At 39.0% G+C, this 12,552-nt stretch overlaps 1 protein-coding gene across 1 annotated transcript in view; it reads left to right on the top strand.

Moving 5' to 3' along the window:
• LOC118792932 (cilia- and flagella-associated protein 58-like) overlaps positions 1–7,085 on the top strand; it is a 51,518-nt gene extending 44,433 nt beyond the window's left edge. The window contains exon 18 of the mRNA XM_036550840.1: positions 6,965–7,085. Coding sequence (XP_036406733.1) covers positions 6,965–7,085 — 121 coding nt within the window. The remainder of the gene's footprint in view (positions 1–6,964) is intronic.
• Positions 7,086–12,552: the final 5,467 nt, after the last annotated feature.

The following is a 12,552-nucleotide window of genomic DNA, read 5'->3' as shown; positions in this document are numbered from 1 at the left end:
TCATGCTGCCATCTTCCAGCTTATGTACTTCCATAATCGCAGATAAGTCAACAGAGAAACAAATGCTTCTTTGTAGGAGCATTACAGTTCCCAGTATCTCACCATGCCATGGACTGAGTTCATGTCCAGGGGTGTACATCACTGACAGAATACAATAGGAAAAACAACCAAAAAAAAAACGTTCTTGACGGTAAGAAGTAGAACTCTGCTTTTACTTCAAAGACGACAATTTCAGTTTCCAACAAGATAAGGAAAGATAGGTACAATTTCATCACATTCAAACTGCCTAGCAATCGAGACCCATACGTTCAAATCATCTGCGACACTGGCTATGCAAAGTCTCACATGCTTTTTGTTGTCACCTTGTGTTTCTGTTTCATATCATACCACAATGACACTATTCTACTTACATATAAAAATGATAAGCCTCACAAACGCAATGTGTTCTCTAGAAGGCATGTTGGGGAGCAGTTGTTTTGGGAATAGTATTTCTGCAGTATGGGTAAGGTAATGTGGCATTTTTCCTTTGTTATTTGGCCTCATACTGACATCAATAGTTGATATCAGTATTATAAGTATTTTTGCAAATCTTTTGTGTACTCACGTGGTTTTGTTTCTGTGAATAACTTATGTTGCAAGTGTTTTTGTTAGAGTTCCTAATATAATATGCATATATCATATATAAAGAAAATATCTATAATTAGTTGTGTGAACTTTTTTTCTTTTTACAACCCAAGAAAGAAATGTTCAGTTATACAAATCAATGACTCTTCTCAAATTTATACTTTGTAGCCAGTAATAATGCAGGCAGCGTATATATCTGTTTACGTTAAGTAGTTTGTAATGTGACTTACAATGTGACTACATTAAACTGAATGTGTCAACAGCATGACTGGGTAACCTGTCCAGTGAAGACAGTGTGCTTTAGCTTTTTAATACACAGCACTACCGAACAAGCCCAAGTGGATATGCAAGGACAAGGTGCTTACCTTGAAAATGCAGACAACCTGTTTTGTCCTCAAGGGAAAGACTGGGATAGTATTTTTTAAGACTGTGATGGGGCACAGAAATTATTTTTATTAAATCTGAATTTTGTCCATTATTCTATTTTTTGTCATATTAAAGGAAATTACAGTGGCTAGTGCAACACAGTGCAGTAGAATGTTTACCATTTATTCTAAACATGTCTGTACTACAGGACTGACCAAAGCATTATCAAGGGTTCTTGCTCTTGGAGTTAACATATGGTTGCTGAAAAGGGTCATGGGAATTAATGAGCACTGATACATTTGTTACTTCATATAAAAAGTTCAAATGAAATGGTGATTTTTTTTTTTCTTAGTGGAACATATTAAGTGAGGTGAAATCCTGAATCTCTAGCAGGAGAAATTCCACATTAGAAGCCATAAAAATGTGGTATTGCAATGACTATATCCATTACTATTGTTAAGACAGTGTACACGTATAAATAAAAACTGAGGAAGCTTATCAATTTGTGCATTTTTTACAGTTCATTAAAATGTTATACACTTTTTCTCTTTGTCCATTAATTATTAGTAAGATAATGAATACTTCTCCGTCTGACATCTACTGTGGTGCCTCCCGTGCCAAAAGAAATATGTAATACAGATTTCAGGGATGATCCCACTGAAAAGACAGATGTATCTTAAGAGAGTGGCTATTCTGGCTATAACTAAAAATAAAATCTATATATATAAATACAGTTCACTTGAGTTTAGGGAGAAGTTTTGTTGTGTGTATATATCCTGATGAAGTATTAAGTAACCCTCTATCAAAATCAATAGGGGTTATTGAAATGACTTGTGGTAATGCCCAGTACTGAGTAAGTTGGGATATGAGGAAAGCAGTCCATTAGGGATGATTTCTTTGTAGTTCAAAGAGGTACTTTACCAGTGAGCCTATTGCCATTAAACATATTTTTTTGGCATCACTCACAACAGTGATGGAGAATGTTGAGTTGACATGGAAAAAAGGACAGTTAGCAAAATGCTGACAAGTAAAAAAAATCGCCAAACAAAGAGTTTCAAACAAAGAGTGTGTCTTCAGTATTTTGCCAGGGGTAATCTACTTGAAGCCACTCCCCCCAGTATGATTGGAATAAAACTGTCAAATAAATGTGACTTGAATCCAGCTAATGTAGCTAGAGAGCGTACATCTGAATACTTAAATGCCAGGAATAACTGCTTCTAAAAAGGAAAAATTTGCTTGGTGTCAGCAGTTGATACAGATTACACCATTGACAAGAACTGAATTAGAGTGATTTTTTTAAACCTTTTGAAATTTGCACATCGGTGTGAAAGACATGTAAGACAAAGCAGTAATTCTAACTTGAATTTCTTCAAGATTCAAAAACATAAATGTCTTCCATTGAAGAGTTTGTTGGAAGCCTGATTACATGAGCAATCATAATTCAGTATTTATTGGATTTATGTGTTATCAAATGGAGCTAATGGGTAATGTACCAGGATTTTTCTTACTAACAACAAATTCCCTAAATTCTGAAAAGAGCTCTGCTCTGTAACTAATTCTGACACACTGACATCAGTGGCTATCTGTGCTGATCAGGAAAAGACTCATTTCCTAAGCTCTATTTTTTTTTTTCTTCCCAGCGGCATGGAATAATTGAATGATTTTGTATTTCATAGTTCTTGGGTGATCCCAGCTTGATGCTATCACTTTTAAAGAAAGAAAGACAGGAGATGCCAAGAAAGTTGACAAGTGCGCAATAAATTGTATGCTAATGAGGATACGGATTATTGAATTTTCCCGTCTAGCCTTTCTGTGACTATGTTTATGAGCTGTGATGCAAACACAGGTAAGTAATAAGAAGTGATCAAGCATAACTTGCAACAGTGCAACATGAATGCTATGCATGTCTGTCTGTTTTTGCCCTTTACAATCCTCTCTTTGAAAGACACTAATAACATACGCTCGGCGTGCGGCAAAAGTTGCAGATCCATGTCTGGGATCTTGCCTCAAATGGTGGAAAGATTGCATATCTTGTTGATTCTTGTTGTGGTCATTGGTTCATTGCTCTTGTCAGGCTGGCTTCCAAATAGTTTCTAATTCAAATCACTATCAGTTGATTAACTCCACAGGAAAACAGTGTAACAATCAACATTATTGACTGAAACATGAACTAATATTTGACTGATTTTGAAACCAATACTTTTTTCACAATTCTGTAGCAGTGTGAGAGAAAACAAGTGTGATTAATTGTAGCTATATTTTATCGATGTTCGACTCCCTCACCTTACGCTTCTTTCTAGAACAGTCTGTGCATCACAGTAGTATTTTATCTCCTCTCTAACTCATAATATAATTAGAGCTTAAAGGTTTAATATGGTCTTCCATTACAGATAGCTGACAGATCAGCAGCTGATCCTCTATAGAGGTGTATGTCCTTGGATAAGTAACTGCAATGCAGGGATCATTTCACAGCGGGGATTAGAGGCAGTGAAGTCAGGGTAAACTGTAAATTAAAAGTTACAGGATCTTTTATTTGCTGAATGATTACCTGTCTTTGTTTCTCTGACCAGAACCAGAGCCTTTCCAAACAGCGTTTTGTGTTTATTAGGGTACCACACTCCGTGGGTGCACCAGCACCTCATTGTTTTCATATGGACTTTTAATCAAAATGAGTTTATTTTTTGTGACCTCACAAACTTGAGTTTCTCCATCAGTTGTGTTCAGCACATATTTGCCTCACTGTGTCATAATGTACAGAAACAATCTTGTTGTAAAAATGAGCACAGTGCAGTTTTTGGGGTTGGACAGAGCTATGAATGACAGAGCAAATTTCAGAAAAAATATGAAATGAATGATAAAAACAGGGGTAGCTGATGTTAACCTTGCAAGTGTTTTATGTGGCTTTAAATATAATTATACAGAAGTAGGCTGTGGTATGTCTGACCTGTGTGACTTGTCATTGGTAATATGGATTAGAAGACATGACATTCTTAAGATTCTTCTTTTTTTGAAAACTTATGAAACAGAATGGAAAGCACCCTTTGTACTTCCGTAGGAAAGGAAATTCAGTGGCCACCATGGACCAATCAATTCATATATATGTCTTACATATTTTTACCGTTTTGCTCCATTTCCCAGTGGTAGGGTCCAGGGCCGTTAGATTTCATGGAGGTCCACTGCTATGCTTGTAGTGTTGGTCCCCTTTTTTCTGCTTGAAGCCATCAATTTTTATATTGCAATCTGTCTATTTTACTTCATGTTTCCAGGGGAGCTAGGAAAAAGACCAATAGGTATGCCATTTGAAATGCTTTCCTGTACGCCCCTTAGGTGTTTCAGACAGCAAACGTGCAACGATAAACGCAGTCATATAAAAATGGTGGACCAATTGGAATCATGGGACTCATTTGTCGCATAAGTATTCTGCATTACACAGCTGTGCATGCACTCCTGCAAAAACGCAGTGCTGCATCAGCAACCGCTAGCTCTGAAAATAACATGGCTCCATTAGCAGGCGTTGGAAAAGCAGGAAAGGAAACTGTAGGACATTGGAATGTGGACGTTTCAGAGCAACATTTTCCAAGTTTGTAATAAGGCTTTGGTTGAAGGGCAATCCTGTGGGTGTCGGGAGTGCTGCACCCTCTCTGAGTGCATCTGCTCTGGAGTCAGTACAGGTCTCTTAGCTGATTTGCCCATCTGCTGTAGTGCCTCCTCTGGGCATCATGTCTGCTGTGGGCTTGGAGGCTACAGCCTCCCCTGGGGCATGGTGACAGCACCAGTAGCAGTAAAAGTGCCTCTGTGGCCATACTGACATCAGCAGTAACAGTAGAGGACTAAGTGGGGGATATCGGCTGTTGTCCTCCTCTAGTCACAGTGGAGTGATTTGGGGGGTTGTTTTTTCTTAATTATTTGCCTGCAGTGTGGTATGATCCCCCTCTTTGCTGCATTGGATGGAACTACAGTATACCACCATGGGAACTCTTGGAATACCAACAGGGCTATTGGGTAGAGTGGCAGTAGTTACAGCTCTTCATTCTCTCAGGGTTAGGAGTGGGTGGAGGGCCTGGTGCATCTGCGGCCGCTGAGGGTTTCAGCACTCATGCCAGTTGTATGAAATGTACTCACAGCTGCCGCACCGGTCTGGCCCCTTTGTCCTAGAAGTCTGGCCTGTGGTACCACAGCACTCGCACCATCAGACCCGCCCAGGCATCTGGGTAGGAAGCATCCACAGGGGCTTAGATATGGACCAATGCTCCTGGTCACTGTTTTCTTTCCTACCCTCCTTTTAACTCATCCCTGCAAGCGCAGAATCTGCTAACAGCCCCCTGTCTCCAGCTGTGGGGTCAACCTTTTAGGGGGCCTGTGTACCCCCCCGGGGAACTTTCAAAGAGATGATTCAGGAGTTTTTGTCAGAACACAAGCTCAAGAGAAATGTGTAGCCTCTATGTCCCAGGTCATATTCACACACTCCTTCACAGGCCCTGACACCTGGGACCACATGGCAGGGACCTGGAAATGAAGAGGCAAAATTAAGACAGAGAAAAGGAAACTTGAGCTTCCTTGATAATAAAACACAAGGTAGTTTGATACTTCTTGACATAGGTCATTTTCGCCCCTTCACTCTCCTACTGGGCTCAAAGATGGGTAGTGCCTAATCGTGGTTGGATTACTGACAGTCTGGACAACCTTATGCAAAAAAGCACCTCGTGCAGAATAGAATCCAAATAGAATAGCATACTTGTTATTATGAAATTGTCCACCTATGATTTACTTGGGTGTGATTCATTCATTGTTTCAATGCTATAATAAAAAAATCCTATCTTTCTATACAATAATAATAAAAAAATCCAATTTTTAATGAGGATCATAATTATGAGAACAGATTTACAAGCCTTTGATTTTATTGGTGGTAATTAAGTTGTGGATTCTGGCTAGATGGAGTTAGGAATCTGTCTGCAGTTTGGGTAGTAACAGCTTCATACGCTGTTCTTTGCGTGACATTTAATGTAAATCATTTAGACAATTATTCCTCTGTTGGTTTAGTCCTACAAAGGAATGTCAGCATTATAATAGTAACGTGTTTAGATTAGGGTATTCAGCCAAGTTTATGTTTGAAGGCAGCAGTAAGGAACCACGTTCTTGGGGTGTTGCTATCCTGCAACTGTTAACTTGCACTTGTGGTCATGTGGACTAATTAGAGCTGAATTTTAGGGGTTAGCTGAATCCAACTAATTAATTAATAGTTAAGATACAAAAAACAAAAAAACAACAACAATGCTGCGACACTACAGGAACAGGGTTTCCTCCTGCTGTTACAGCGTAATGCTTGAGTTACTCCAGTATGAACCTCGATAGGGTAGCTGTGGAGGGGGGGGGGGGGGGGGTTTGGGGGGGGGGGGGGTGTCTGTCATGGATTCCTTTGCATGCTTTTTAAATTTACCACCCTTCAGTAAACAAAAACACAACTTCCAGCTTGATTAGTGTGTGGAATTATAAAAAGCATATCCCTCCTTTCTGCCGTGTAGAGCCCTTAAAATTTAATTACTGGCTGATTCCTAGATTGTCAGAAGGCATTAGCTGAAGTTGACAGTGATGTCATAAGTCACATAAATGGAGAGAGATCAAAGCATGTTTCACAGATGTCTGGACCGAGATCCAAGAGTCAGCATATTCGGGTCCTTATGCATAATATTAATTTAGTTTTGTTTGTTATCCGGAACAAAGCAATTGTTTTCGGTAGTTGCCAAATGTCTTAATCAGTAGCGTCATGAAACACAGCAACTGGCTATTAAGCAAAGGGTTTTTGTAAAAGAAAAAAATAAAGGTCTGGTATAAAGCCTCACAGAATGAGTGATGAATCTCCTTTCTGCAGAGTACACTTGAAAGAGCAGTCAATGGCACCAGCTGCTCCTCACGCAGTGAGAAGTCACAGAACCTTTGTCACATTTCCATCTCATTGTTCTGTGTCCCTCTGCAGGGAGAAGGAGAGGAGCCTGGCCCAGGTGGGACAGCCTCTAATTCAGCCTCAGCGGACGGACGGCCCACGCTTCACGGGGGGAGGCTTCAGCCTCAAGCAGCCCGGGAAAGTCACAGCGTAGGCCCCAATGCATCATGCTGTTCTGTCAAATTATATCCATCTCTGCTGTGGCTACACAAAAATGAATGGGTGCGAATAGCATTTTCTTTTGATGTTTTCACATAAAAAAGTGTTGCCATCCTCATTTTCTACCTTGCATTGTTAAATGAACTGGACACAAAAAAACAACAATAAACTGAATACTGAGGCTGCAAATTGTTAAAATGTGACTCTGAGAAAGTAGAGCACCATACAAGAGAGGTGTTAGTTTTCAGCCTTGTGGGATGCCTTTGGACTGTTCAGAATGTGAAATGATCTAGTACTGCATTCAGTACTTGTAAAGGCTGAGCTCCTGTACAAGAGCAATGATTATGTTCCCAGCACAGACCTTCATAAAAGCTTTCCATCATAATTTCATTCCTTAACATTTCTGCCTTGATGAATACAGAACTCATTGAATTGCATACAGGTAGTCACTTTTCATCAGATAAAAATGGGAATAAATAGAATCTTCTGGGCTTAAACATCTTGGTACAGATGCTCCCCAACTTAGGATGGGGTTACGTCCCGAAAAAAACCCATCGTAAATTGAAAATATCAAAGTTGAAAATGCATTTAATACATCTAACTGACCGAACATCATAGCTTAGCCTAGCCTACTTTAAACATGCTCAGAACACTTAAATTAGCCTACAGTTGGGCAAAATCATCTAACACAAAGCCTATTTTATAATAAAGTGTTGTATATCTCATGAAATTTTGTGGACAGGATGGGATGCGAAAACACAATATCCAAAAAACGCTGGCAACAGAGTACACTGTAGAGTATCAGTTGTTTACCCTCGTGATGGCATGGCTGACTGGGAGCTGCGGCTCACTGCCGCTGCCCAGCATCATGAGAGAGTATCGTACCGCATATCGCTAGCCCGGGAAAAGATCAAAATTCAAAATTCGAAGTACGGTTTCTACTGAATGCGTATCACTTTCGCGCCATCGTAAAGTAAAAAAATTGTAAGACGAACCATCGTAAGTTGGGGACCGTCTGTATATTTATTCCACTCAAAGGAATATAATGATGATAGATGATCAATGATCATACCTCAGTTCTAGAGTGTAATGTTGTTCCCAATATTGGTCGATGGTTTGTTTGTAACCTCTCACTCCTGCAGATTGTTACTGTAACCTGTCAGAGTGTTTTTTTTTTGGATCGTATGGCTGGTCATGTTCCCCCCTCATAACCACATGCATATGCTAATACCTTGGGAATTTTTACACTGTGCTATGCATGACATCCCCCTTTTCTCCTTTTCTGGTTCTTGCTTTATGTATTCAGACTTAAGTGTTTCCTTTTCAGACAACCTACTACTCTGCCCTATTTAAACCCCTCAGTCCAAACACAGTGTCTGAGTCAAGGCACTCTATAGTCTTGGCAAAATGTAATTTTCTTAAATTTGTTGTGGGGAAAAAAAATTAAACTACTTCTGACTCAGTCCATTATTGTAAATTACATAAGCAATAACAGAATGATTAAGCGCTGCAGCGAGATCTTTAGGGGTTTGCCATTTTCATAGCCAATGTTTCAGTCACTCTGACTAAATTGTTCTCAGAGTACATTTATGCATTTTCTAAGTGTACCTAATTATTGTATTTAAAGGATAACCACAAGGGCACACTTTTTCCACTTAATATTTAGTACCAATATTTTTGCCTAGTCTTTAGGATTGTTATTTCATTTCATTTCGCTAGACTTTTTTATTATATTTTGTTATGATTCTTCAGCATTCCTACTTACAGCAGACATCCCCATGTGCTGGAGCTACAGTGAGCAGGCAGAATATCCATTCTTTGTACATATGCAATTTGGATAATTTCCATGTCAATGTCCTTGATGACACAAAACATCTATGCTCTGTTCAGTTAGCACTACAGAAAATGTATGTTAAGACATTGCAACAGGATTAATCATAGATGACAGTTTCACAACAGGAATGACACTTGTATATTTAAAAATTGAAATACTGAAATACTGTAATTATGAAGCAAATAAATGTCATACCATTATCCCTGTGTGTGTAGCGTACAAGAGCAATCCCTGTGTTGTCAATTTGCTGTTATTAAAAAGAATTCATAGGAAAATTGTTCTTTATTATGATGCTGTGTAACACATCAGTTACATTAGGCAGAGGAGTTTGGAATAAAACATCTTGAATCAAACTTGAGGTCTGTTAGTGACATCTTTTTCCCCTCTGAACATCTGTAGAGAGGACGGTCCATTACAAAGTGTGATTTTAGCCTCTAAGATGAGTGAGACGGCTGTCAGCACTAAGGAATTGCTTGCCTGCCTTCAATCCAAAGATCAAGAGAGAGAAGAGAAGATATTGCCTTCAACATTACCTGCAATGACAAGCTGGCTCTTTTTCCAGAGTACAGATTTAAAAGAGAGTCTGTGGATCACTAAGGTTGTGAAATGACCATAACCATGGTACATTTCCTCTCATAATTTTGAGGTGGAGTTTTCATTTTTTAGTACTGGACAGACTACCAACTTCAGCACACAGGACAATGTAGACTCCGCTAGTTGCTTTTATGAAAGTGAATAGGCACTAGTTGACTGTGGTCCATTGACTTGCAATTATAGGAAGATATTTAAGGAAAATATTCAGGCAGCACATACTCAAAACACACACACAGTCTCACACACACACACACACACACACACATATTTGTGTCCTGGATGCTTTTAATATACTTTATCCTCACTCCAGTTTACACTTGATACTAACACAGTTTCCCCTTCTTCAGTTCTTCTCAGAATAATTGCTAATTTAATTTCTCTCCTTGCTACAAGGAACACAGAATCACAATACTACCCAGATGGCCTTTTTTTTACTTTTGGAATGTCTTTGCCAAAAATCTGACAGATCGGATGACAGGTTTCAGTCGTGCAATGGTTCCTAATGCAAGTGCTTTGGATGTCAGTTTATAGCGTCAGTTATACTGTCTTAGCAGCTTCCAGGTAGCACAGTCTGAACCTAACATCATAGCCTGGATGTCAGATCCCTCATAGTTGGGTTGATGCTATAAAGTATCTCTTGGTCCTAGATTTTGACTTTGGAAGTGAAGGGAATTGCTCTGTTGATATGGTAGAGAGAAGGCCTTGCAGTAGAATGCAGCTCTAAGTGGGTCATAGAGTTTGCCTTTGTTAACAGATGGTTTGCTTTTTCCCCAGTTGCAATTAAACAAATACTAGGTAAGCATACTCTGTTCTGTTATCAGGTTATTTTATGTGACTGCTTCTTTATTTATTAATCACAGTGAACAAAAGCTGAGAGGTGACATTTTACAATAAAAATACATATATTCATATTGGGGGTTGTATGTCTGAGAAATTACAAGCTTTATTTAATAAGCCCAGAGTATGATTAACAGGTCCACATTTCTGAACTGCATTGTACAATGACAGCCACATCAGTTTATAGCCACAAAAATACTATATGTGACCTTATTTCCCTCATATTTAACTAATGCTTTTCTATTCAATATCTCAGTTACATAAGAATGGTGAACATATTCCAGAAAGAATATTTTTGACTGTATGCCTCTGAAGTGAATTTATGTCTTCTTTACAATATTCATTTGACATAATGCCAATAGACAGTATAAGTTGAATAATAGATGTTATGCTAACATGCAATAGATGTTAGCAACACAATGTGGGACATAATGGCAACCACTACTCACAAAGATGTGAATGATAAAGATTGTATAATGTCAATAAAACAACCATATGTACCTAAATATAAGAATTTCATTTTGTTACAGAAATACTCATAAAAGACATCACAGAACAAAAAAGACATCTTCCTAACAATCCTTTCTACAGATCCTTTCTTCAACATAATTTAAAATTTAATAAAAAGCACAACCTTTTCTTGTGAAATAAAACTTCAGAACGAACAACTTCACCCTTTTCCAACCACAACCTGTAACCTGAATTTATTCACCTCTGAAACAAAGATAAAGACCATTTTTATTGAATCCCAATTTTTTTGGTGCAGATGTAACGATTAGATTTACTATCTCACTAATTATAAACGATAAATCATGTGCTGATTTCATGTGCCCCTGTGTGGAGTAGGTTTGGAGAGGAAAAATTAAATCAGCATCTGTACATGTAAATGTTTTGTAACATGTTATGTAAACTCAGTCTCAAAGATTGCTATTTTCAACAAGCGTGCTCTACGCATTTCAAAAAAAAAAAAACCACATACCTAAATCATTACCCTACGTGTGACCCCGACATACACACTATTGTTGAAGTGATTAGTGTCAGAAGCTGTATCTTGTATCTGTTAAACTTCCCTCACCCAATCACCAGTGCTTCTTGTCCCCAACAACATCAGCAGTTGTTTGATGGACAAGCAAAACTTTTCTTTTTTAAATCACATCAGGAATGCCCCTTGCTGTTCATTTCTGGTTCAGGCTGTCTGTGTGATGGCCATTAAAGAGCCTGCTACTGCCTGTGGGTTTGCTTTGCAGGGATCACTGAAGTGTAGCAGTTAACAAGCTCCGGTTTCAGACAGTTGATGGTACAAATGGGATTGTGCTGAGGACTCTGGAGCCGCTTCACATCTGGGGGCAGGTTGCTCCGGTACAAAGGGAACATAAAAAAATCAGCCCGGTGGCCCACTGGAATCGATGCCTTCTGCAGCAGTCAGATGACAAGTTCCGATTGTACAACTAATGTTTGACTGAATAAAAAATTGATCACGTTAATGCCTTAGCATATGAATTAACCCTATCATTAAAAAAAAAAAAAGAAATATATAAAAAAATATAAATAAAAAAATATATACATATACAGCAAGATTTAAAGGTCGCAGGAGATTAAAAGATGTCTCTTTGATCAGGTGCAGTTCCCAGCTCATCTGTGGCCTGTTTGCCATTATCCGCGACGTTAAAGGGTGGGATAGTTTGCACATTATTGGAGTTTGATCATTCCAATTACACGGACTGCATTGATGCGGGGCGATAAAATGGGGGGGAGCCCACAGAGAGAGAGTGAGTGGGAAATCTGTCGGTGGAGGAGCTGACAACAGCAGCAGCACCTGCTGCCCCCGGCTGACGAGACGTGCGCATCCAAATGAGAGAAAACAGCAGCACGGGGGAAAAAAAACAACAGGCAGAATTTAATCCGGTGCTCGCTCAGCCTCGCCTTACCAACTACTGCACCGTAAAACTGTAAGAAATGGAAGGATCGCAGGCACAGCTATCTGGCTCCTCTGGAGCACAAACGCGCCTGAATCGAATGATTGTTACAGCTAAAAATGGTATCATTTCTGTGTTGCTCAAGCCTGTTTCCAGCTGAGTGTGTTTACAAAATATGCTTATACAGACTATGGGAATATACACATTTTATTCAGAGATTGATATCCATACCTTGTAATAAACATCCCAGCAGTCAATATGATATTTAAGCACAAATAATC

The sequence above is a fragment of the Megalops cyprinoides genome, chromosome 1, assembly GCF_013368585.1.
Source record: "Megalops cyprinoides isolate fMegCyp1 chromosome 1, fMegCyp1.pri, whole genome shotgun sequence".
Classification (NCBI taxonomy): Eukaryota; Metazoa; Chordata; class Actinopteri; order Elopiformes; family Megalopidae; genus Megalops; species Megalops cyprinoides.
This window is presented reverse-complemented; position numbering and strand designations above follow the sequence as displayed.